Source organism: Geotrypetes seraphini, chromosome 7, assembly GCF_902459505.1.
Source record: "Geotrypetes seraphini chromosome 7, aGeoSer1.1, whole genome shotgun sequence".
Classification (NCBI taxonomy): Eukaryota; Metazoa; Chordata; class Amphibia; order Gymnophiona; family Dermophiidae; genus Geotrypetes; species Geotrypetes seraphini.
Genome location: NC_047090.1, coordinates 161,150,795 through 161,178,485, shown reverse-complemented (window position 1 = coordinate 161,178,485; position 27,691 = coordinate 161,150,795). Strand labels below are relative to the sequence as shown.

At 43.6% G+C, this 27,691-nt stretch overlaps 2 protein-coding genes across 5 annotated transcripts in view; one reads left to right on the top strand and one right to left on the bottom strand.

Moving 5' to 3' along the window:
• The window catches only part of HSP90AA1 (heat shock protein 90 alpha family class A member 1), a 109,617-nt gene extending 92,911 nt beyond the window's left edge, over window positions 1-16,706 (bottom strand). Inside the window, exon 1 of the mRNA XM_033951374.1 lies at window positions 16,608-16,706. The gene's annotated coding sequence lies outside the window, so the exon portion shown is untranslated. The remainder of the gene's footprint in view (window positions 1-16,607) is intronic.
• An 84-nt stretch (window positions 16,707-16,790) lies between these two features.
• The window catches only part of WDR20 (WD repeat domain 20), a 98,218-nt gene continuing 87,317 nt past the window's right edge, over window positions 16,791-27,691 (top strand). For all 4 annotated transcript variants that reach the window (XR_004540080.1, XM_033951378.1, XM_033951377.1 and 1 more), the window contains exon 1: window positions 16,791-17,095. Coding sequence is in view for 3 of the 4 variants with exons in the window: in XM_033951378.1 (XP_033807269.1) it covers window positions 16,832-17,095 (264 nt within the window). In the remaining variant the exon portion in view is untranslated. The remainder of the gene's footprint in view (window positions 17,096-27,691) is intronic.

The window sequence follows — 27,691 nt, the reverse complement described above, 5'->3', positions numbered from 1 at the left end:
TTTACAGGAGACCCACCTCCCGCCTGCTGCCGCCTCAAAATTTAAATTGAAGGGATATTCCACTCATTTGTATTCCTCCGCAACTCAGAGGAAGAAAAATGGGACATCAATACTTCTCAGTGACAAATTATCTCCAGTTATTCACTCTGTTAAAACAGACTCTGATGGTAGATGGTGTCTGGTACACGCTGCGTTGCACTCAGTAGATTTTGTACTCCTCAATATTTACGCTCCTGTTTTAGATCACCCAGACTTTTTCAAAGATCTTCAACTGGCGTTAGTTGAATATGGTTCTTGCTCTCTGATAGTAGGAGGTGACTTCAACCAAATTCAAGATATCTATATAGATCGGTCATCCTCCTGCAAACCCTCAAAGTCCAGATCTTTTTCAGCTTTACATGCTTTAATGGAAGCCTTCTCCCTAGTAGATCCGTGGCGTTTATTACACCCGAAAGGTAGAGAGTACTCTCATTTTTCACCACCACACAACACTTATTCAAGAATCGATTTCTTTCTTCTCTCCCCCTAGCTTATTCAAGAAGTAGCAAACACTATCATACATCCAATATCTCTCACAGACCATGCAGCCATTTCCTTACACTTAACCGTCTCCGCCCCACGCAAAGAATCTCCCTCCTGGCGACTTAATAATGCCTTGCTTTTAGATGATGCAATAGTGGACAAAATCAAATATTTTACCACGGAATTTTTTGAAATTAACACTAAGGATTCAGAAACCTGCCCCGCTATTGTTTGGGAAGCTTATAAAGTTTCTCTCAGAGGTGAACTGATTAAACTCGCCTCCTGGAAAAAGAAACAATCCATACAAAAAGAAAAAGAATTAGAAACTTCTATTAAAAACTTAGAACTGCAACATATGTCCACTCATTTGCATGATCCCTCCATATTCGAACGCATTCAAAATCTTAAATATGAATATAATACTGTGGTTTCCCATACAGCCCGGCGTGACATTTTTATCTCCTCTTCTGGTCATTATATGGGAGACAACCTTATGGGTCGCCCTTTAGCTAGATATCTTAAAACTAAATCAAAACGTTTGCACATCTCAGTTATTCAAGACCCATCAGGATGATTAGCTACAACCAGATCTCTGATTTCCTCCCAATTTGAAAAATTTTATACTGCTTTATACCAATCTGAACTTTCTGCCCCTGAATCAGACATGGATTCTTTTCTTACCTCCTTATCCCACCCAACTATATCGGAATCCATTAAAGCAAAGCTGGACGCTCCCATCACCACGTCTGAACTTGAAACTGCTATATCCTCTTTACCCACTGGGAAAGCCCCAGGTCCAGATGGCTTCACTAATGAGTTTTTCAAGAGTTTCCGAACTCTCTTGGCGCCTCAACTTCTCACGTATTATGATTTTCTTCACTCCACTCCGGATAAACAGTTCAATTTTGCTGAGGCCACTATTGTAGTTATTCCTAAACCAGACCGAGATGCTACCTTGGTTAAAAATTTTCGTCCTATCTCTCTCCTTAATCTGGACTATAAAATTATGGCAAAATTACTAGCATTAAGACTCACCACAGTGATCCCAACCCTTATACATAAAGATCAAACAGGTTTCATCAAACAAAGATACATTGGAGATAATTTACGCTTATTTCACCACATCAATGCCCACGCCAAAACACTGTCGGATCCTGTGATTGGTCTGGCCATTGATGCTGAAAAAGCCTTCGACCGTGTGGAATGGCAATTCCTATTCCGAGTACTGAAATGGTACAATTTTGGTCCCTTCTTCACAGATTGGATAGAAACACTGTATAGACAACCCACAGCCCGTATTTTGATTAACAATTCTCTCTCCAACAAATTCCCCCTTCATAGAGGCACCCGTCAGGGTTGTCCCCTATCACCATTATTATTCGACTTAGCATTGGAACCTCTCCTATCAGCTATCCGGCAATGTCCCCTAATTAAAGGTATCCCCACGTCCAATCGAGACATTAAATTAGCAGCATATGCTGATGATGTCCTTCTATTTCTTAGAGATCCTCTTGTTTCTTTGCCCCATCTTATTAACACTATCTCTCAATACTCTCAACTATCTGGATACTCTGTTAATTGGGAGAAATCAGAGATCTTTCCTCTTAATGACCATATTTCCTCCTCAGATCTAGCTCAATTTCCTTTTTCATGGTCACAGAAAGCTGTGAAATATTTGGGGGTCCTAATTCATAAAGATCCAACACATGCCCAGGACCTTAACATTTCCAAAATCAAAACATTAGTCTCAAACACTACAACTCGTTGGTCACCACTTTATTTGTCATGGTGGGGTAGAATAGCTTCTATTAAAATGACTCTAGCCCCGCAAATTAATTATACCCTCTCCATGCTTCCTCTCTTATGCCAGAAAACATTCTTTCGCTGGCTTAATATGAAACTCTCTGAATTTATCTGGAACAAGAAAAAACCCCGTATTGCTCTCGCCAAACTGAAGGCTTCTAAAATTAATGGTGGATTAAACCTACCAGATTTTTATCACTACTATATCGCATCTCTAGCTAAATATGGAGCTCATTGGATAGTTGATTCTAATCCTCAGGATCAACCAACATGGTTCGAAATGGAACGCTTTTTATGTGCACCATTGCACATCTCCTGCTTCCTCACGGTGTCAATACCTAGACACTTGAGAAAGTATTCTTTGCTGAGTGCAACGCAGCACGCTTTTCATCTTCTAGATGCAACGGCTGAGATTTCTATTAGTGAAAGCCCATTCATGTCCCTTTGGAATAACTCTAAAATTCAAAATAAAGGCAGATCCCTCTCATGGAAGAGGTGGCAGCGGGCGGGGGTCGAGTTTGCTCATCAATTGGGCTCCTCTACCTCATTTGTTCCTTTTGACATTTTTTGTTCTGCATATTCACTTCCACCCTCTATATATCCCCAATGGCTTATACTTACCGGAATACTGTCTAAAATACATATGCGTCTTGACTTTATGACCTCTATTCACACTGTTCGTCACTGGTCTACTCTGGCCTTAATGAAGGGTAGAGCGATATCTCTTTTCTATGGTATTCTAAGGGACTATTTTTTCACCTTTTCACCTCAGTCAATGAACCATTGGGACTCGAGTCTACAGACTGCGTTAACTGACATAGATTGGGAACTTTTCTGGTCTTCCACAAATCGCCCTCTTCTATCTTCCAGAGTCTCGCAATCAATGTTCTTCGTTATGTGGAATGCAGTATGGACTCCATTTCGCATGTGGAAAGCGAAGCTAAAACAGGACTCTACTTGCTGGAACTGTTTAACAGAGTCTGGGACTCTTGAGCATATGCTCTTTCAATGCACTATGGTTCACTCCTTCTGGATTCATATTTGGAACACTATAAAATCTATAACTAAATGTTCAGAAGAGATTTCCTTGGACATTGTAATTCTTCGTTCTCAGCATCCATGTTTTGCACAAACAAACTGTCCACCTAAACTCATTGATGCCATGTTTGTAACAGCTCTTATGCATATTCTTAAAAATTGGAAATCACCCTCACTACTCGACTACACCTTTTGGTGGAATTCTCTGAGCATGTATCACAAATTTGAATCTTATGCATATGAGAAAAACATGATCTCTCGACTCTCCATGAACATGGTGCGGAAAAAATCACCTTGGTCATTCTTAGATTCATATGTTCATTCTACTCCATAGACACTTCTGCCTCTCTTTCTACTTATCTATCTCCTGCTTTCTCTTTGTCCCTACCTCTATCTCCCTTTCTCTTATTCACTCTCCTCGCTTTTCTGCTTCTCATATATCTTCTACTAGCAGTTGCACATACCTTGAACTTTTTTATTAATCTGGTTATATGTTAATGACTATAGACATGGTCTTATTTTATGCCACTGGTTCTTAGTCAGATTTTGTGTGTTTAAACTGCTTTCTGTATATTTCTTGAAATATTCAATAAAAATCATTGAACTAAAAAAAAAAAAAAGGAAGGAATGCTCTGATTTGGACAGTGTCCAGGACAGATCCGATGAACTGTAAAGTCTGAGAGGGCTGTAGCTGGGACTTGGGAAAGTTGATTTTTAACCCCAAATTTTGTAGGAACCACGTAGCCTGTAGAGTCGCTACAATAACCCCTTGAGATGTTGAATCCTTGATGAGCCAGTCATCCAGGTACGGGAACACCTGTAGACCATGGTTCCGCAGAGCTGCTGCTACAACTACTAGGTACTTGGTGAATACTCTTGGAGATGAAGCCAGGCCGAAAGGTAGCACTCTGTATTGAAAATGCAGATTTCCCACCAGAAATCTGAGGAACTGTCAAGAGGCTGGATGAATGGGAATGTGAGTGTAAGCCTCTTTGAGATCTAGAGAACATAACCAATCGTTCTGATCTAGAAGGGGGTATAATGATGCCAGAGATAGCATCTGAAATTTCTCTCCGACAAGAAATTTGTTGAGGGCTCCGAGATCCAAAATAGGTCGCAGATTGCCTGTCTTCTTTGGAACTAGGAAGTGACGGGAGTAAAAAAACCCTGTTCTGTTGGTCTGGAGGAACCTTCTTGATGGCACAGATATGGAGCAGAGCTTGAGCTTCCTGAAGAAGAAGGGCAGTCTGGGATGGATTGGAAGGATACTCTCTTGAAGGAAGATCTGGAGGAACCTGGATGAAATGAAGAGAGTATCCTTCCCTGATAATGGACAACACCAAGAGGTCTGATGTAATGATCTCCTAGCGTTGGTAAAAATGATGGAGATGACCTCCAATGGGAAGGAGAGAGGACAGAGGCAGAATGATAGAGGTTATGCTCTGTATTAGATGGTCAAAAAGGCTGAGAGGCCTTAGGCGCAGCAAGAATCTGAGGTTTCTGCTGCCTCCGTGGCTGTTGTGGTTGTTTCTTAGGAGGCGCCTGTGTATAAGGAGCTGCTCTCTGAGGAAAAACACCTCTGGTTAGAGGGAAGAGACCTGAAGCCCTTAGAGGTGAAAGGCAGAGGCTGAGGACAAATGATGGAAGCAAACGATTTTTCATGCTCGGACAATTGTTTAGTAGCTGCCTCGATCGAGTCATCAAACAATTCATTGCCCTGAGAAGGGATGTTGGCCAGACGATCTTGAAGTTTGGGGTCCATGTCTACAAGGCAGAGCCAGTCAAGCCTGTGCATTGCCACTGAGAAGGCGGTGAACGTCGAGGAAAGTTCAAATACATCAGAGGAAGATTGAAGGAGATGCATGCGGAGTTGAGCCAGAGTGGTAGTCACATGCTGAAACTTTGGAAGATGATATTGAGGAATATATTTGCAAAATTCAGGCAGGATGTCAACCAAATGCCATAAGAGAATTTTGATACAAACGACGACCAAACATGGTCCTGCCCTCTGTTCCAGGAGGGACAGTGGTATAAACTTTGGCAGGATTGGTCCTTGTCAGAGAAGACTCCACGAGAAGGGACTGATGGGATAACTAAGATTTCTCGAAGCCCTTGCAGTGGACCATCCTGTAACGAGATTCCAGCTTTCCTGGTACAGCAGGAATGGAATGTGTTTCAATATTTTGCTTGAAAGTTTGAGAAAGAAGTCTGTTAGTGGGCAATTTAAGAAACTCCGCAGGAGGACGAGACATACCCATTTCCTAACACAGTAACATAGTAGATGACAGCAAATAAAGACCCGAATGGCCCATCCAGTCTGCCCAACCTGATTCAATTTAATTTTTTTTAATTTTTTCTTCTTAGCTATTTCTGGGCAAGAATCCAGAGCTCTACCCGATACTGCGATTGGGTTCCAACTGCCGATATCTCCATTAAAACCTACTCCAGCCCATTTAAAACCTCCCAGCCATTGAAGCCCTCTCCAGCCTATCCTCCCACAAACGGCCATATACAAACACAGACCGTGCAAGTCTGCCCAGTACTGGCCTTAGTTCAATATTTAATATTATTTTCTGATTCTAGATCCTCTGTGTTCATCCCACGCTTCTTTGAACTCAGTCACAGTTTTCCTCTCCACCACCTCTCTTGGAAGCGCATTCCAGGCATCCACCACCCTCTTTGTAAAGTAGAATTTCCTAACATTGCTCTTGAATCTACCACCCCTCAACCTCAAATTATGTCCTCTGGTTTTACCATTTTCCTTTCTCTAGAAAAGATTTTGTTCTATGTGCTTCATAGAGTATTTGGAATCAGAGTCCAAAGTAATATTGAGGAAAGAAGAAAAAAGTATCTGCTCCAAGGAAGGTTGACCTCAAGGGGAAGAAGGCGACCTTGAGGCACCTCGCAAAGCAGAGAACAAAGGTGAAGTCTCTCTGAAGTACTGATACCTGAGGTTGAATATGCAGGTACAGATGACTCACTGAGAGAATGGATAGAATCCCTCACAGGAGAAGAACCATAGTGGTAAGGTTCTGCAGGAGGCATCCTTGACTTCAGAGTTGGAGGCCTCGAAGAGTCTCTAGGCCTAGAGGAGCGAGGCCTGTCTCAAGAAGAGGACCTGGGCCTCGATGGGTACCTCGACTGATGTGGAGAACTGTGCCTCGAACCAGGCAGGTTCCGCTGAGAGGAACGTCAAGGAGTCCTCGCCCTATGCCTCGAAAAGGGCAGGGAGGAGGGCTGGAGGCTGGAGATCAAGGTCAAGACACCAAAAGGACTGAGCTCCTTGTGTTGAGGTATCTCGAGGCACTGGCAAGGACTCGGCTCCTTGTACAGAGTGCTTAGGCTCCAGACGAGACACTCGCAAAGACTGGACTCCTCTTGAGGCATTCCCAAGGATTCGACTCCTTGTATAGAGTGCATAGGCTCCAGACAAGACACTCACAAAGACTTGACTCCTTGTATAGAGTATATAGGTTCAGCTCGAGGCACTGCCAAGGACTCAACTCCTTGTGATACTGCCGAGTGCTCAGGCTGGGCTGCAGGAAGCAGAGTCGAGGCAGGAGTATGTTTGGCAAGCATATTACCAAACTCCTGAAGCATAATGGTCTGGATCATAGCCTGCAAATGTGAAACCGAGACTTGATCTGGTACATTTGGTGTGGCTATAGTCTCCGAGGAAGAATTACGCTTTGATTTGGAGGACATGCTTCTTGGGCAGCTTCAGAACCACTGCTGGAACAGACTGCTACGCTACCTGACCTGAGGAAGACATTGCAAGGAAAGCGGCTCCTCAGGAGAAGACTTGGCAGAGTTGCTCGAGGACGTGGACTTCCCAAATGAGGAAGGTTTGATTAAGGTCAAGGTAGAAGGCAGGAACCCTGTAGAAGACTTGACCGGAGTTTAGGTCGAGACCAGGGTTAGTGGATCCATACCGCTGAAGATTTCTCCACCTGAACTCGACGTTTAATGTTGAGATTGAAGGGCAGCACAGCGGTGTTATGCCCATGGCTGGCCAGGGCATAGCATATATGGCCACTTTGGCCACTTGTATGTGAATCTTCATGTCTTACTGTTTTAACTCTCTGTACTTCAACCTGTCTTACCTGGGCTGTTTTTCCAACTTCGTTACTTTGTTTACTGACCCTGAAGCCCATCTGTGTGTAACAACTTAAGCATCTTGGTGTGTGTACTGTGATAAGAGCCCATCTGTGTGTACCAACTTAAACATCTTGGTATGTGCACTGGGATAAGGAATAAAGTTCACACAGCAGTTAACCTACCAGCTGGAAGATAAGAGGGACACGTGTTGTTTTCTGCAGGGACAGCATGTTAGACAGGGCAAAGGTAGTGTGAAAAAAGGTATATAAGAAACACTTTGACGGTTCCAAAATGGATTCTGCTGCAGCCTTGGGAGCTGTGTGTGTACCTACCCATTGACCGCTCGGATCCCCAGTCAGCATCAGGAAGGAACGTGGCAGACAAGTGAAGTTTTCTATTTTGTATATGTAGATATTCTCTGCTTTTATCTTGTATATTATCTGATGTCTATCTGCATTATTTAGTGATTATCTGATGTTTATGTAATAAAGGATCATATTACTCTACTGCTTTCTTGGAGGTTACTTTTACATACCCTTGTCAGATGGAAACGTGGCAGGACAAGTGGACACATGACCCTTGAACCTGTGACTCTTCAGTGGGAGCTATACTGCCATCTACAGTTAGTACCCACGTGTGAAAGAGCTCCTCTGAGACTAGGTGAAGTAAGGAAATGGGAAACTTCCCAAACAGTTCTACTCTAACAAAATAACACTTGACCAATGAGATAACAACCAAATGCCAACAAAAGCATCAAAGGAGCTCAGGTAGTAACCCTGTAGCAACCTATTATATGGGTCCAAAGGGCAATCAGAAAGAGACAGTAGGCAGGCGCAGGAAGAAGAGGGTGGCGTCCAGAATGACACACCTATCTACTGGAAAAGCACAGTTACTTACCATAACAGGTGTTATCCTGGGAGAGCAGGTAAATATTCTCACATGTGGGTGATGTCACCGACAGAGCCCTGGTACGGACACTTGAAAAGTGAAACGCAACTTTAAATTTAGAAAGTTGGCGATCAGCCTGCATGCATATCTTCTAGAAGTTTGCCTCTTTTTGGTTCCCTTTAGTCAGGCACCAAGAGCCTGAAACCCCTGACCCCACTAGCTTGAGGCATGTCTTTGGGGGGGAGGTAGGATGCAGCCAGCACCCACAAATCTCTCAGGACAGAGCCAGTCATCCTGAACTCAACAGCCTGACTAAACAGGGGCGAGCCATGCTCCCAGGGCACCAAACCCTGAGCTAGATTAGTGCAGGCTGTCTAGGCAAGTGATCTAAGCAGAGCTGAATTAAAGGGTAGGCCCAGTAGGCAAGTGCCCTGGGCCTGAAAATATCAGGGGGGCCCCATGGCCAGCGTTAGGAGGGGAGCAAAAGGGCAGGGGGCCCCTGACTGCCTGGTGAGGTCAGCTTCCCTCCCTCGCTGCCCTCTCGCCCGCAAGTGAACTGAACCCAGGCCACAGGGCTCTAACATTGCGTGCATCAGCTTCCCTGTTTCTCTGAAACAGGAAGTTATGCCATTCTTGTTTCGGAGGAGAAGGAAAGCCGGTGCGCATAGTGTTAGAGCAGATGCCATATGGAAGAGACACAGAGGGCAGACAGTGAATGGAAGGAAGAGAATGATGAGATGAGGAAAACAGAAACCAGACAACAAAAGGTAGAAAAAAAATTCTATTTGTTTTCTTTTTTTTGCTTTACGATAAAGTATTATTGTAGGTGTGTTGATAATCGTTTATTAATAGAAAAAGGAAATAAGGTGATCCTGTTTATTGGACTCATTTTAATAAGTTTTTACTAATTCAGAGACCATAACTCCTTTCCTCAGGTAAGGACAGGGATACTGTAACAGCAGTATAGTTTACTGACCTGAAGAAAGCAGTTTTAACCTCTGAAAGCTAATTGAGAAATGTATTAGTCCAATAAAATGACAGGCACTAAATTTTCTTCTCGTCATGTCGCATGCCTCCTTCCCAAATGCAAAATATAAATTGGTGGGCTTCTCAAAACCCTGCCAGCTGAAGATCTCTTCCTCTAGGAAGGAAGGGGGGATTTGTTCAGAGATGTTTGGAGGTTGCATATAGAGAATGGCATGGGGACAAATTTTTCCCCATTCCCACAGGAACTCTCTTCCTGTCCCATCCCCGTGAGTTCTTTTCCTGTCCCTGCAAGCTCCATTCTCATCTGCACAAGCCTCAAACACTTTAAAATCATAAGTGTTTGAGGCTTGTGCGGTTAAGATAGAGCTTACAGGAATGGGGCAGAGACGGGGAAAATTAGTTCCTGTGGGGATGAGGACAAATTTGTCCCCATGTCATTCTCTAGTTGCATAGAAGAAAAACTGTACACTGGCACTTGTATGGTAATCTTTGTTGTTTGTTATGAATTTTAAAATAAAAGAAATAAAGTGGAAATAAAGAAGTAAATAAGAAAATGGGTAAATAAATGGGGGTGGGGCAGGATGGGGCAGGGGACCCAATGGACTTGTGTGTCTAGGGGCCCGCAATGAATTAGTCCTGCCCTGGGTCTAAGAGAAGAGTTGCCGCCACCTCCCCCTCAGCTACAGATCTCTGATTACAGAATATTTATCTTCACTCAGGCGCAGATATGTCTCCAAGAAAGCCTCCCAGATCAGATTAAAAATCTGAAAATAAAAAACCAGATGCAGAGCAGAAGAAAATAAACCTTCGCAGCTCACTAGCAGAAGGAAGAACTGGAGAAGGGCACTGCCCAGTGACACAAGGAGGTGGAGCTGAAGGAAAAATTATGTTCTTACCTGTTAATTTTCTTTCCTCTAGACCAGGGGTCTCAAAGTCCCAGGGCCGAAATCCAGTCGTGTTTTCAGGATTTCCCCAATGAATATGCATGAGATCTATGTGCATGCACTGCTTTCAATGCATATCCCGATTATGGTGTAGCATGGGATATGATGTACTCATTTCACTGAGCAGAATCAAAGGCGTCAAATACCACACAGCTCTGGGATGTACTACTACTATTTATATTTTCTATAGTGCTACCAGGCGCGCACAGTGCAATACATTAGATACACAAGAGACAGTCCCTGCTCGAAAAAGCTTACAATCTAATCATGACAGACCAACAGGACAAAAAGGGTGAATATATACATGCTGCTCAGGTAGGGAATTACAAAGGGAATGATGAGATGGATAGGGTAGGGGACTAGAGGGAATGACAAACAGATATGGGTGCTTTACAAGTGGGTTGGGTCAGGAATTAAATGCAGCTTCAAAAAAGTAGGTTATCAGCATGGATTTGAATATTGCCAGAGAAGGAGTCTAACATACCGAGACAGACATATAGCACAGCAAAGTAGAAGGGACTGAGTTGGGAGCTGGCAGTAGAGTAGAAGGGTACAGACAAGAGAGACTTACCTGATGAATAGAGTTCCCAGGGAGGAGAATAGGGAGAGATAAAAGAGGAGAGATACTTAGGAGCTGCAGAGTGAATACACTTATAGATCAATAGGAAAGATTAGGTTCTTATCTTTGTTAATCTTCTTTCTTATAAATGCACTTTCTATTCCTGGACAAGTGGGTAGTCAATCCCATCTTGCGAGATCTCTTGTAGGAAGCTTCATTTACATATTTTTGACTCTCCCCTCTTACCTTAAGACTGCTCTCTAACGTCCAGTTGGTACAAAAGCAGACAGTCATACCTGTATAGCACACAGAAAGGGGAGGGGTATGGGGATACTCCCTGAGAAACAAGTCTAATCTGCTCATAACATAAAACATTATAAAACATAAAATTAGAACAAGGAGATACAGCCTGCACTAACAGTATGGAACACAATAGCGAAAGATATCCAAGATTAAGTGTACAATAAGGACACATGTTAATCTTGGAAAGACTAGTCAAAGAATCAGAAGTCCAATTTACCGGTACTTACTGAGGCAGGCAATTGGCGAATCGGCAACTCGCAGGATGGGTTCAAGGAACAGAGTCTGGATTTATAACATAGAAGATTAGCAAAGATAAGAACCTAATCTTTCCTTCCTATACAATCCCACTCTATTCCTGGACAAGTGGGATGTAACAGAGCAGTCCCTCAAATTCAGGGTAGGACTGATGAGCCTGCTGCCAGAACTGAAGATCCAAAGGCAGAATCCTCCTTGGCTTTCAATCTATCCTATAAAACTTTGTAAAGGTATGAAAGGAGGACCAAGTGGCAGCACTACAAATATCTTCTGGGGAAACCACCAAAGATTCTGACCACGAGAAAGCAACGCCTCGTGAGTAGTGAGCCTTTACTGAAAAAAAGAGGCTGCTGTCTAGCTCCAATATACACTCTCCACAATATAGCATACAGTCCAGTCTAGATAGAACAACTTCTAAGTGCCAGTGGGATATCAGATTATCCTCTGAGCAGCATAGTTCTAAGGGATTAACTCCTCATATTTACTCAAGGCACAATCCTTGCAATATTCTTATTATCTTTCCTTTTTCTTCTTATTTCATTTATTTCTTCATTTTATTTTCTTATCTTATTTCATTTCTTATCAAAATTCCATAAATAACTTGACAAAGAGAACGAATCACGTTGGTTGAGGGGACTAAAAGTGATGGCTAGAAAGCTAAGCTATTTATTACATTTTCTAAAAGAAATTATTTATGAAGTTATTTATGGAATTTTGATAAGAAATGAAATAAGATAAGAAGAAAATAAAATAAAGAAATAAGAAGAAAAAGGAAAGATAAAAATAGAATATAATTAGAATATTACAAGGATTGTGCCTTGGGGAAATATGAGGAGTTAATCCCTTAAAGCTATGCTGCTCAGAGGGTAATCTGATATCCTACTGGCACTTAGAAGTTGTTCTATCTAGACTGGACTGTATGCTATATTGTGGAGAGTGTTTACTGAAAAGAGGTAACAAAGATAGTATAGAAGATGGATCATTGGGTCTCCCCATTTTACTTTGTTTAGCTCCAATATAGGCAGATAAAATATCCATGCAGATCCATCTGGCAATGGAGGCTTTCAAAGTTGGTCTGCCCTTACGGGTTGCACCTACCAGCATGAACAGATGACCGGACAAATGCCTGCACACATCCAGTGATTCCAACACCTTGTCATGTTTGCTCAAAACCAAGGGTGTAAAGGCTGACAACTGCACCTCCTGGTTGATGTGGAAACCAGAGACCATCTTAGGAAGAATGGAGGGGACAGTGCACAGGATCATGCCTGATTTTAGTTCAAAAAAAGGGATCTCTGCAGGACAAACCTGAAGTTTGGAAACTCTGAGGGTCAATGTAAAGACCACCAAGAATACTGTCTTGACAACGAGATCCATCAAGGAAGCCCGGTCCAATGGTTCACAGGATGATCTTGCAAGTGACCTGAGAATTAGATTGAGATTCCAAATAGGAAATGGCTGACACAACAGAGGGAGGAGACACAACATGCACTATAGCCCCCCGTGTGGTTAAGACCAAAGCAGGAAAGCTCAGCTATCTGAAAAAAGGCGAATACAGTTGGGATTGATGTCGGGCTCGGATCTTCGTTCTTCTGAGCGCACCAAATTTGAAAACACTGCCAAGCCTTAGCATACACTGCAATAGTCGACTTCTTCTTGCTGCACAAGATGGGAGCCATCACTCCTGCTGAGTAGCCCCTGCACACAAAATCTTCGTGCCCAAGAGCCATGAAGGAAGACCAAAGTGGTCTAGATCCTGCAGGGCTATGGAGCCCTGCAAGAAAAGGCAAGAATGACAGGGAAGTTTGAGACTCTGATCCATCTGCAGATGAATCAAGTCGGCATACCATTGGGCCTCAGCCAATCAGGCGCTGTGAGAATCACTCGAACCCGGTGTGTCTTGATTCTTTTCATAAGATGGCCTATCATAGGCCACGGAGGAAATACATAGAGAAGGCCCTCCTGTGGCCATGGCTGCACTATGGCGCCCAATCCTTCTCCTTCTGGGTTGCAAAGGCTGCGTTCCTCACGGGGGAGAGAAGTGCGCTTTGTGATCTGCACCACCAGGAAATCAAGCTTTGGAAAAACAAAACGCTGAATATAGCCTTGGCCACTCTCAGAGGACCTCCGGTACCTCCCAGTGACCCATGTACATCTTTGCAATATCCAGATGATCAAGTAAAGAGGAAGACTGCGGCTTTGTGCTACTCAAAGAAAACACCGTACTGTCGAGGACTGACTAGCCTCCAATTTCAATTCTTGTAGGGATTCTGAAATAATCTCTATTAACATAGAAGGTTTGAATAGTCTCCATGCAGTGGGATCCTCCCCAAGATTCAGAGCATCACCTAGATCTGGGTCCTGGAGATCCGTGACTACAGCCAAATCTCCTACTATGTAAGTGCCTGTCTGAGATTTCTTTAGCAAAAGCATGAGGACATCATCTGGATCATCTGAGTCGTTCGTGGGCAGATTGTCCCGACTGCGCATGGCCCTGCTGCTGGGGACACACATCCCTGGAAGAAGGGGAGCCTCTGATGCCAACAGACACACCATGGTAGGCGGATTTGGCAAATTAATATTGGCTAGATAAGCCAAACACAGCATATTAATAAATTTTAGGGGAAACCCTGGACCTTGAGGGGCAGCCGCCTCCTCTGAACCCTTCTTGGAGGTTTTGTGGACTTTAGCCGTGGAATCGCGACTGGGATGCTCTTGCGCTGCCCCCAGCCCAATTTTTGAACATTTGGATGGTCCTCTGATGGACTGAGCGTTAGAACCCTCCCATGCCTCTCGGGCCCAACACCTCAGCTGGAGACCTTCACCTCACCTAGAAACGCCTTGCATGCAAAGGGATAGAGGCACTTAGTTGACCCCAATCCTGGACACACTGCCATGGAGCCACGCAGCCTGTGCTCAAACCCACTAGTGGACAAACCTGGGGTGAGCCATGCTCCCAAGAGAACAGTCCCTGAGCCCCGACCAGTGAATGCAGGCTGTCCAGGTGGGTGCACAGCAAAGCAGCCAACTCCCTGGAAACAGACTTTGCTGGTAAAGTCTGCAATCTCTCACAGCCAGAGCTGTCCCCACAAGGAATCTCTGCAGCACACAAACATGAATCCGTGAAAATACTGAAGTTACAGAAAAAAATAAACACGAGTAGAAAAGACTATCTCCTACTGTCTCGCTTGTAGGAAGATAACTGGAAGTCAGTCCTGAGGTAAGAGGGGAGGATCAAAAATATGTAAATGAAGTTTCCTACAAGAGATCTCACGATTGATTACCCACTTGTCCAGGAATAGAGTGGGACTGTACAAGAAAGAGGAGTTTGAACTGTAACAATATTTCTTTTCCACATAGCCTTCCAATTCTATGTGGATAACAAAATAAGAAAAACTTCACAAAAATAGTGAGCTACAAAATTGTGAAAAAAGACAGGGAGCCAATGAAGTGACTTGAGGAGAGGGGTAATGTGAGCATAACGACACTAGCAGAATATGAGGTGTGCAGCAGAGTTCTGAACAGATTGAAGGGAGGAAAGATGGCTTAGCAGAAGACCTGTGAGAAACAAGTTGTAGTAGTCCAGGTGAAAGGTGATGAGAGCATGGATGAGGGTCTTGGCAGTGTGCTCAGAAAGGAAAAGCTGGATTTTAGTGATGTTGTAGAGAAAGAAAAAACAGGTTTTGTCAGTCTGTTGGATTATATAAACAGAAGGAAAGAGTTGAACCAAAGATGATCCTGGGTTGCGAGCTGACGAGCCAGAGAGGATAAGAGTTTTTTATCCACTGAAATAAGAGAATGGAGGAAGAGGAGAGGTGGGTTTATGCAGAAAGATAAGGAGTTCAGTCTTGGCCATGATTAATTTTAGATGGTAGCGAGACATCCAGGTAGCACTGTCAGATAGACAAGCTGAGACTTCGGTCTGGATTCCTGTAGAAATTTCAGGTGTACAGAGGTAGATTTGCAAGTCGTCAGCATAAAAGTGATACTGGAAGCTGTGAGATCAGATTAGAACACTAAGGGAAGAAGTATAGATGGAGAAAAGAAGAGGTCTCAGGTCAAAGCCCTGAGGTACACAGACTGATAGCAGAATGGCAGAGGTAGAGGATTCTCCAGAGCTTACACTAAAAGTGTGATGGGAAAGATAAAAAGAAAACCATGAGACAGAGGGCTCTGAAATCCAAGCAGGGACAGCATATCGATGAGTAGGCAGTGATCGAATCTAATCTAATGCTTAGTTTTGTATAGGGAGTCTTCAATCCAAGAAAGCTCCACTCGGTTTACAGTAGTTAGATAAGGTAATGAAAATATAAAACAGTGTCAAAAGCCTCATAGATCAAGGAGGATGAGGATGGAGTAGAGAGGCCTTTGGATTTGCCCAGGAACAGGTCATTGGAGACTCTAGCAATGGCAGTTTCCATAGAATGAAGAGGGCAAAAGACCGATTCTCCCTTCCTCTTGTTTTTCTCTCTTTTCTTTAATTTAAATTGTAGTTCCAACCTTTCCCTACTGTACTTGTTTGTTTTGGTATACATTTTTCATGTAGTAAATGTAGTCCGTCTCCCCTAATTTTTAACTGTCCATTGCTTTGAAATTTGAAACTGTGATTTAATCAAACTTTTAATTAAACTTGAAACTTAAAGATGAAAGTGAAGACAATGGAGGTGAACAGCAAGTTTGAACAGCTTGGATAAGAAGGGGAGGAGGGAGATAATAATAATAATAACAACTTTATTTTTTCTATGGGGTTAATAGTTGGAAGGGCAGGTAAGGTCCGCCCGATTTTTTTTTTATTTTTTTTTAGGAGCGGGGTAACTACAGCATGTTTGAAGGCATCAGGCACAGTTGCAGTGGAAAGCGATAGGTTGAAGACATGGTAGTTAGAGGGGATGACAGTAGGAGAGATGGTGATCAGTAGACAGGTAGAGGAATGGGATCAGAGAAACAGGGAGTAAAAATTGGAGGAGGCCAGAAAACGTGCAGTTTCCTCTTCAGTGATTCAGAGCAGGTACAAGGGACCAGAGGAAAAAGTTCAAAACCAGAGCTCCTTCTAGGAACTGGGTAACTTGGCATATCTACAAGTGTAAGCCCCACCTCTCTTTTCCACTACCGCTCTGTTTGGTCCTCTCCTGCACGTTCTCTGCTCCCCCCCTTCCCTAACCATTCCCACTTGCCAGAGGTAAATAAATATCTAACACAGAGAGACATACCTAAAATTCACCCCAACCGCCTTCCGAAAACAAAACTCCGAGATGGACAACTACGCATGCGCAGCCCGCCAGTAAACAAGCCTCCTGACGTAGTAAGTTGTAGACGCCTGCGGAAAGAGAGAGAGAGAGAAAAAAAACAACAACCCGATAGTAACTATAATCTGAAAGTGAGTTTGAGGAATGCGCATGCGGAGTGTGGTAGATCCGGGTATAGGGCAGGATGAATGTTACTTTCCAAGATGGCGGCGGAGGGAGGAGGGAAAGAGATGAACGAAATTAAAACACAGTTCACTACGCGGGAAGGTCTTTATAAACTTCTCACACACTCCGAGTACAGCCGCCCTAATAGGGTACCTTTTAATTCCCAGGGCTCCAACCCGGTGAAAGTCTCATTTGTGAACGTGAACGACCAGTCTGGTAACGGGGATAGAATTTGCTTCAATGTGGGCCGGGAGCTCTATTTCTACATTTATAAGAGCGTCAAAAAGGTACCTTGGGATGCTTATTTCGTACTTGGCTTCCAGCTGAGATTTGTCTTCTTGACTTTAGTGGCATGTTCTTGCTTTTATGTTTCACTGGCTTCTTATTTCCATGCATGTTGAAGGTGGGCCTGGTTCACCTGCTGCTGGCAATGATATTTGGCTTAAACGCCCTTCTGTTTATGGGATTGAAGAGAGAAGTGCTGTTCTAGGCACGTTTAGGCTTTGATATTCAGCTACCTGTATAGAGTTTCTAAAAAAAGAAGTCTTGTCATCTGTTAATCTGGGTGATATTCCGATATTTTCTTGATAAACATTCTTAGGATTGTACTAATTGAAGTTCTGTTTAGCTAATGTTACACTCGCTTCATGTGGAATTTATGAATGGTTTTTATAGTTGCACGGTATATTTGTTTCATTAAGCATTAAATAATAGTGGTTTTCTCGATATGTACGTCTTACAAAAGGAAAAGGATATCTTGCTTATCCCTTGTTTGAATAAAGTTCTTGTAGATACCCAGTCTATACACTTTCCCAAGAGTGAAACGGTCCTGATTTTGGTTTCTTATTTTGATAGCTGAGAGCTTCTTTTTATAATACATAAGGAAATCATCTTTCATCATATTAACAACTTGTAAAGGAGGTATACTGTTAGTGTGCCAGAAAATGTTTAAAAAAGATATTAACTAAAGTGTACTTTTATTGGATTAATGCATATATTGATATGTATGATTTCTGTGATTTTTTTTTTGGGAGTCATTGCTAGGAAAATTTTCTTGGGAGGGATCTAAATGTTTATGAAGCTTTCACCTTAATACCTAATATTAAGTTTATTAAGCTATGTGTTATATTCAGTTACTTTTTTAATCTTGTAGTTTTTTGTCTGCTTATTTGTGCTTCCATCTCACTCAGAAATTCCAACTTGCTTAGCCCACCCATTGCACAAATAGTCCTTGTACAAGGGTCATGTGTCAGGGCTGCTCCTGACCTTCCACCAACTAGGGGCTCTAAGGAGGCAATTCTATAAGTGGGAGCCTCTGTTAGGTACTCTGAGGCCACAGGCTAGGTGTCTATTCCATAAAAGAACCTAAGTTCTGTTATAGAATACTAACATAATCCAGTATTAGCATGTCTAACATTTAAGAGCTCACAGCTACACTAGCCCTAGAGCTGGCATAAGTGTGGGCACCTAAATGTGGCAGGGTCACATTCCATAAATTAACTGCATAGAGTCCTGCCTAAGCCTTGCCCATGTTCTTCCCCTTACATATATGTGCTGTGTAAGTTATACAGGTATTTTCAGAATAATGCTTAGGCATCTTAGCACTTGGGTAGGTATGTGTGCAGATACACATTCTACTCCTGGTGAAATTCTGCGCACAATATTTCAAAATTCTGCAAAGTTTATTTGTAGTGTTTTGCATAGAATTCCCCTATCCTAGGGCCTGAAATTCCTTCCTACATTTTCCTTTCTCAGGTTCCAGCCTCCGCCTCTCTGTTCTCTCTCTCACTCCAGCTGCAGTTTTGTCTCTCTCTCTAAATCCAGCCCCGCTTGCACCTGAATCTCCTCCCTGGCCCATATAGTGTGGCATCTCTTTCTCCCTCTCATCACTGGCTAAGAATCTCTTCTTCCCTTTTCTGGTCTGGGTCGTACTCTCTGTCTTTCTCTACCATCCCCCCCTCTTGTCTCCCTATTTGTGTGCCCCAAAGAGATTCTGGGTGTGCCACGAGAGATTCCAAAATTTTATTTTATTTTTAAAAACGCCATAAGTATACACTAGAACAGATGACATGTACGTTGCATATGCAACAGTCTGTCAATGTTACAAGTGTCATGTATGTGTAAGGATACAAAAGCCCAGACAAGCATAATTCTTTGATGTGATTGATTCTTGAAAACTAATTTATGCAGTGATTATTCTAACTTGAACAATAAAGCAATCAAGTCTTTGCTACCGTTTAGATCTTCTTATCTTATGCGAACTTGGATTTTCAGCTCTGACAAATTAAATTTAAAAAAAAAGAGAACTGCAGATGGATGATGAAATGCGTGTTTGCTTGTCAACTATTGAGCCGCATTTTGAGTTAATTTGCACTCAAAAAACAAGCACATCCTGTTCTATCTACTTTAGTTTCATCGTTGTTATAATTATCCCATACATAGCTTAAAGAACTTTAAATAATTCTCAAATTTAATTTTTTGTTGGTTTTGCAATTTTATAATTTCAATTGTAATGTGCTGTGAAAAACAGTTGCTCCATTTAGTGTGCCAGAGCTAAAAAAGTTTGAGACACACTGCCCTATATTTATGGCCAAAGATCTCTTCCCATTACCCCTTTCTGGTCTAAGTCACTCTTTCTACCATTTTCCCCACCCCCCCACTTGTAGGCCCATCATCCATGTCCCTTCACCCTACCGCTTCTTGCTCGTATCTCTTCCTCCTTACCCTCCTTTCTGGGCTGAGCTACCTTCTTCCCCCCCCCTTTATGGGTCCAGCATCTGTGTCCCCTCCCCTCCATGGGTCCAGTATCCATGTCCTCCTACTTATAATTTATAAAGCGCTGAAAAGCATATGCAGCGCTGTATATGTGCATTTAACATATAATAGATGGTCTTTGCTCAGAAGAGCTTACAATCCTAATTTAGACAAACAGGACATAGGTTGGGGAATTTCTCACAAAGAGAATGGTAAGATGGGCATCCTCTGTTGAAACATACAGTAATTACCATTTTAATTTTTATATTAAGGAAGAGTGTAGAGCTTTGACAGGACAGTGAACTCGTGTGATTGATTCAAGAGAGAGGAGGAGGGAGAGAAAAGTCAGTATCTGCTGGAATGTTCTGTACTTTTTCCTCCCTGAATATGGACTATTTAAATGGCATGTCTCTTAGTGAAGGCATTGATTATGAGTGGGAAAAGGGAAGTTATTGCAACTTTTTTTTATTTAATAAAGTGTGACATGGTAAACAGACTACAGTGCTATCCAAGCAATCATGGCAGACTCTACCCAGGCTGGATCAAACTGAGTAGCTCTCTAGAAAAGTGTCTCTCAAACTTTTTTAGTTCCAACACACTAAATGGAGCAAATGTATTTCATGGCAGATTATCCTATCTTATCCTATATAATAAAACCCTAGCCACGCATGCGCACTCCTACCTGCGTGTTCCATTTTCCCTGTTCCTTGAGATGTAGGTCCATGGTGGCAGGAGTGCGCATGCGCGGGTCTCCAGCCTTACAGCACCTAACTACACTCGCCAGCAGGACTGGCCGCCAGCGCTGGACTTCCTGCTCTGGTAAAAGTAAGTTCTTCGCCTTGCCGCCGCCCCCCCCCCTTTCCCTTCCCTTCCTGCAGTCCCGACTCCAAACCTGCCGACTCCAGCAGCGTCTGCATCACTCTACACACGCTGCTTCGGGGCTGTAGAAGGCCCCGAAGCAGCATATGTACAGTGCTGCAGATGCTGCTGGAGTCGGCAGGTTTGGAGTCAGGACCGCAGAAAGGGAGGGGGGGCGGCGGCAAGGGACTACGAGAGCTGACCAGACTTCTAGCACCCGTTAATGTAACGGGCTAAAATACTAGTAATAATTATAAAATTGCAAAACCAACAAAAAATTTAATTTGAGAATTATTTAAAGTTCTTTAAGCTATGTATGGGTAATTGTAACAACGGTGATACTAAAGTAGATAAATTAGAATTGCTAATTAATGTGATGTGCTTGTTTTTGAGTGCAAATTAACTCCAAAATGTAGTTCGATATTAGACGAGCAAACTTGCATTTCATCATCTTCAACTGCAGTCGTTCTCTTTTTAAAAAAAAAATTAATTTTTGTCAGAGCTGAAAATCCCAAGTTCACAAGGATAAGAAGATCCAAACGGTAACAAAGCCTCGATTGTTTTGTTGCTCAAGTTAGGATAACTACTGCATAAAAAATAAAATTACTTGCCATTAGTTTTCAAGGACCAATCACATCAAAGAATGATGCTTGTCTGAGCGGTTGTATCCATATGCACACAGACTCTTGCATACGTCATCTATTCTAATGTATACTTATTTATGTAGGGAATTTTTAAAAGTAAAGTAAAATTCTGGAATCTCTCTGGGCACACCACTTCCGTGGCAGACAGTTTGAGAGACACTGCTCTAGAAGTTAGCATGCCTACCTTAATGAGCCCTGTTCTTGCCTGCCTGCAGCTGCTGCACTATTTGGTACCACCACTTCTCAGCAGCCATTTTGAAAAAGCGATGGCAGTGGATAGAGCAGCGGCAGCAGGCAGGAAAGAGTAGGGGGTTTTTCCTGCCCCTATCAGCATAGTCTACCGTGACTGCAGCATTTCCAGGTAATTAAAAATAAAATCCCCATTACCGCAGTAATCCTTACTGTGTCACTCTCTGCCTCACCCTTTCAAGAGCCATACTCAAGACAGAAAATAAATGTCTGGTATCTGAAAATCAGACCCTGAAGTAGAAAACCTTCCATCTTCTCATCCCCATATCATAACCACCTCAGTCAGTTCATCACTATAATAAGTACATTGAATATACAGAACAATGTACTTTATCATAATACTATTTACAGTACATTAAAATAAGAAATTATTAATCTAGATGTTTCTTGATCCTGTCAAACAACGAATCCTCTGTTCAAGCCTTCCATAGGCTAGTCCTCATAAATCTTCAGAATCATTATCACCCATGAAATATACAGACCACTAATAATCAGCAGAAAGCACTTCCCCTTACATGAACTCTGCTATGGTCCAAGGTTTCATCCTCAGGAGAAGGGGGGGTACACAGAGAATCTGCTGAATCCAGAAACCCTATATCTTCCAGTTGAGTCAAGATTTCTTTGATAATGATTCTCCCCTAGGGTGCCTACAAGCCTTTATGAGACAGAAGGACTGGTACATTAAGAGCACAAATTCAGACTACTGTTCAGTGGAACCTGGTCCCTTCCTCTTCTCTCCCCCCCCCCCTTTGGTCCATCATCCATGTGCTCTCTTCTCCCCATCCCTAATTGCGGTCCACCACTCATCTACCCCTCCCCCTTCTGCGGGTCTGCCCTCTCTCACTCTATGACCGCCCCCCATGGCAACTCTGGGCTGTCCTCCTGACACATCAACCCCCTTCCCTCCCCAGCATGGTCTGACCTCAGATTGACCTCCCTTACCGTGTGGAGGCAGTATCTCTTACCTAGAGAATGACACGGGGGAAAAATCTGTCCCCGTCACCGGCCCACCATCCTCTGCACCGCCCCGTCACCGCCGTTCCCTTCACCGTCACCGCCATCCCTTTCACCGCCCCGTCACCGCCACTGCCATCCCATTCACCGCCCCGTCACCGTCCCCGCTGCATCCATATAAGCCTTAGTACTGTAATATTTAGCTTATTCCTTTCTTATAAATCAAAGTTCCTGCTGCTGAAGTAGAGAAAGAGATGTTCAGCTGGCAGGGCTTTGTTATAAATTTTTATCAACACAACTAATATACTATTTTATCCTAAAGCAAAAAATAAATAAATAAATATAATTTTTTTTTCTACCTTTGTTTTCTGGTTTCTGCTTTCCACATCTTCTCATTCAATTCCTTCCATCCACTGTGTGTCTTCTCTCTGCGTCTTCCACTTGCTGTTACTGTGCCTCTCCCTTCACCCCCCCCCCTCCAATTGGTCTAGCACCCATCTTCTTCCCTCCGCTCCCCCATAGTCTGGCATCTGTCTTCTTCCCACTCTGTCTTCCACATTTCCCTTCGGGGTCTGTTCCTCTCCACCCTCCTTCAATGTCTGTCCTATTCCTTTCCACCACCACCCTTCCCTCCCTCCTTTACCATCTGTTCCTTTCTACTACCCTTCAGCTCCTCTCGCGTGGCCTATCTATCTACCTTCCTCCCTCTTATTTTCATGGCACGTTACAATGTAATTTGTGCAAGCCACTGGAGCCTGCAAGCTCGGTCCCTGTCCCATCCCCACAAACCATCTCGCTTCTGTGCTCCTATTTTCTCCATTTCTAATATCTCCCCTATGTATCTGTCATTGCCCCCCCCCCCCCCCGTGTCCATATACCATCCCCATGGCATGTCCCCTTTATGTCACTGTCCCTATGCCCCATGCACATAATTGTCCCTCTTTCTGTTACCTTCCTGTGTCCAGATTTCCCCTATCTTCCTCTTCCATACCAGTGTGTCTCTTCTTTTCAACCCCATCTAGCTTTTTTCCCTCTTTCTTCCCCTCCCCCCCCTTGCTTCTAGCATCTGGCTCACCTGCCTGTCCTTCCCTTTCTTTCCTGCTGTGGGTTTTTCTTTCCGTCTTCATCTCCTTGGCCCAGAATCCTTTTCCCTTTCACTCCCTCCTTCCAATTTGAGCCGGGAACACGAGCGATCGCACGGTCCCCGCAGCCACCACCCGCCTGCCCAATCGATCCTACTGTTTAGCCAGCTCTCTCCCTTCTCCTCACCTTAGTTTGTAGGTTTTGTTTTTCGGCGACATGCACGCTTTCCCAAAGAGCCGCGCACGCGCGGCTGCTCAGTGTTCAATCTTCTGCTCTGCTGCAACTTCCTGTTTCCGGTTGCGTCAGAGCAGAAGATCAAAACTGAGCAGCAGCGGGTGCGCGGCTCTCTGATAGCGTGCGGGTCGCTGAAAAAGAAAACCTACAAACTAAGGTGAGGAGAAAGGAGAGAGCTGGCTAAACAGTAGGATCGATTGGGCAGGCGGGTGTGTGCTGCGGGGACCGCGCGATCCTTCATGTCTCACTGCGGGGACAAGACCATTCACCGCCCCACGGGCGGTGAATGGCCTTGTCCCCGTCACTGCAGCGACTGCTAGTTTTCGTTCCCCGTTTCGGCGGGTGACCCGCGGCTAAAATGCGGTGGCCGCGGGTAAACTGCCACCGTGTCATTCTCTACTCTTACCTTCAGGCCCTCCCAAAGCAGTAGTGACGGTTAGCCAGCAGAGGGAGTGCTATAAGCAGGTTGTTTGTGTGTAGAGAATGACTCTGGGACAAATTTATCTCAATATCCCCATCCTGACCCTGCGAGTTCTGTCCCTGTCCTTATCCCTGTCCCATTCCTGCAAGCTATGCCTTAACTGCACAAGCCTCGAACATTTATGATTTTAAAGTGTTCAAGGCTTGTGCAGATGAGGACAGAGTTTACAGGAATGGGACAGGGACAGAGCTCACGGGGACAGGATGGGGGATAGAGAGCCTGCAGAGACGGGGAAAATTTGTCTCTGTGTCATTCTGTAGCAGCCAGCCCCGCCAGGGTCTTTCCTCTGCCATGTTGGAAGTGATATGGCAGAAGAAAGGCCCTGGCAGGGATGGTCTCAAGCAACCTGCTTATAGCACTGCATGTACTGGGCAACCGCCGCTGCTGCTTCTTTGAGAGGGCCTGTGGATAAGAGAAACCTACGTGGAGAGGGCCGATCGGGGGCCAAACCTGTGCAGGGGAAGGGGGAGGGGGTTTGGGTCAGGAGCAGGACCAGAAGTGCAGGAGACGAAAGCTCTGTGCAGAATTCTGCACCACTGCGCAGTAGGCCCCATCCACGCAGAATTCTGGCAGGAGCAACATGCAAGTGTTGGTTTTCTAAACACAGAAATGTGGATGTCTAGGTTATGTAATTGCCCTTCAAATGCAGCCACTAAGGGCTCCTTTTACAAAGGTGCGCTAGCGTTTTTAGTGCATGCACCGTATTAGCGGGTGCTATAGTGCGCGCTACCCAAAAAACTACTGCCTGCTCAAGAGGAGGCGGTAGCAGCTAGCGTGCGCTGCATTTTAGCGCACGCTATTCCACGTGTTAAGGCCCTAACGCACCTTTTTAAAAGGAGCCTTAAGTGTTGACATTGCCGTAGAGGTTTTGGATTTGCCTCTATAGTTTGATTGAGTTAAGCTTGAAAATTGAATGGAAGTTCCACTGCATGAGCTACTAGGCTGGCTTTCTATTTTTGTTTCAACCAATGATATTTCTCCAGATAAACAGTATTGTTATGAATTTTTTTAATTTGTTTTTTCCTTAAAGTTGTTTCACTTTGTACCAATTCTTTGTTGGTCTTCTCCATAACATTCATTTTAATGCCAAATGAATGGTACAGGGTTATTAATCCCTTTAAAAATGAGCGCCTAAAGATAGAACTAATTTGATTGCCCATACCTAAGTTATGGGTGGTTATTCTGTATCCCTTTTATTCATGAGATTTCACTATATTCCTTGAATTTAGTCCCTGAATATTTTTTTTTAATTTGTAGTAGACCTGTTTTCTTTTTTTATTTAATATGTGTGTATTGCACTAGTACAATCCAAATTGAGTTTGGCAGATTTGAAGAGCAAGCATAAATACATAATTTAAATCATCATATGGAACAATACATTAAACATTGCATGACTATTTTAAGAAGAATCTATTTTTATTGATTTTTCTATATAAGTATTTTTCAGACTATCAAATGAGTCGGAACAGTTTTTGTTGTGTACAATATGACAAGAATCCATATACCTCCCTCCCCACCTCCATACATTGTGTTCCCAAATTGCCTCTGAACAAAACAAAATACAGGTAGTTTCTGGGTTAAGAACGAGTTCCATTTTTTAAACCATTCTTAAGTTAAATTTGTATGTAACTCAGATCATGTATGTATTTATGTTCTCCTGTATAGTACACAGTCTATAAAAACATTAAAGAAACTATCCTCAAATTAAAGTACTGTAGCTTAAATAGAAAAAATATGAGGTTTCATCTACCCCAGTCCTGAGCTCTGCCTTTCTTCTCCTTCACAGTCGTGTGCCTTAAGGCAAGGCCTTTCTTCTTCTCCCCTATGCCTCTATACTTTCCCTTCCCTCAAGTCCTGGCAACTCTCTCCTCTCATTCCCTTCCATTTCTCCCTCTCCCTCCATGATCTGGCATTTCCTCTCCGTCCTTTCCCTCTCTCCCTCCTTCCCCCTGGTCTAGCATCTCTGGCTCTATCCTTTCCCTCCCCCCTCCATGCCCTGGTATTTCCTTTCCTTCATTCCTTTCCCTCCCTCCCTTCCCCACAGTCTGGCATCTCTCTTGTCTTTCCTCTCTTCTCCTCTTCCATCCCTGGTCTTTGTTCTCCCTCTCTCTCCACAATTCGGTGCAGCATTTTTCTCCCTCTCCCCTCTTTCCTGGCAGGACCCAGCAGAAAGGAAGACCCAATGCCGGTAGAGCAGTGAATTGTTAACGCTGCCACTGCCGAAGAAGTTCATGACGCTGGCTGCACCTGAACAGACTGCTCCCCCTCCCCCCCACCCCTTGGTATGCACTGCTGTTCTGGCCGGCTCCTTCTTCCCAGATGCACTTCTATTCACAAAGCTGCAGCTGCGGTTTGTATTTGTATTTCTTTATTTATACCCCGCCTTTCCCAAGGCAGGTCACAGTAAAGTACATAAACAAACAGAATCACATACAATACAACAAATCAAACATCAATATAACATAATAATAATAATGTAAAGCCTCCTAAAATTACAAAGAGACTACCAGTGCCTCGCATCAAAAACTATAAATCAAGTCCCATATTTCATCTTACATAAGAGATGTTTCTTCAACATTTTCTTAAAACTACTCAAACTAGATTGCTGTCATAAATATCCTGGAAGTTTATTCCACTCACGAGAACCCACACATGAAAATATGCTAGCTCTAGACACAGCTAGCTTTAGCTGTTTCACTGTCGGAATATGTAGGTCATCATGAGTCACCAAGCGCAACATACGCTGTGGTTCATATGGCAGAATGCTATCCGGTTGACCTGGAAGCCTTCCCTCTGCCACAAAACACCTCATTTTACTGAAAATCGATTTAAAGATGGATGTTCCAGCCTGCTTTACTGCAATATCATGCAGTATTAGTTCTGGATGGATGGCTGAGGAGCACCCGTGTGCCATGGGGCATGTGAGAGGGTGTGAGAATGATGGGCTTTGCCCATTCGGGTCCCTCCAAGGGATTGGTGTCAAAGGAAGCTCGTCTGTTGGGTTCCAAATCTCTTCTAAAACCATTGAATGCCTGGAATGCGCTCCTGAGAGAGGTGGTGGAGAGGAAAACGGTGACTGAGTTCAAAGAAGCATGGGATGAACACAGAGGATCTAGAATCAGAAAATAATATTAAATATTGAACTAAGGCCAGTACTGGGCAGATTTGCATGGTCTGTATCTGTTTATGGCTTTTTGGGAGAGGATGGGCTGGAGAGGGCTTCAATGGCTGGGAGGGTTTAGATGGGCTAGAGTAGGTTTTAATGGAGATTTCGGCAGTTGGAACCCAAGCACAGTACCGGGTAGAGCTTTGGATTCTTGCCCAGAAATAGCTAAGAAGAAAAAATTTAAAAAATTTAAATTGAATCAGGTTGGGCAGACTGGATGGACCATTCAGGTCTTTATCTGCCATCATCTATTTTACTATGTTTGGTGCATGTCATAAGAAATGAAATGGAAGATCTTGATCGTGGCCTGGCCATTGTGAGGAGACATTTAGAGAAGTGCAGTTTCTCCCCCTACAGTGGTCTCTGCTGCTTCACTCAAGGAAGTCCTCTATGTTCCTGGCTTACATCACGGTTTGACATGATTTTGAATCATAGAAACATAGAACATGACGGCAGAAAA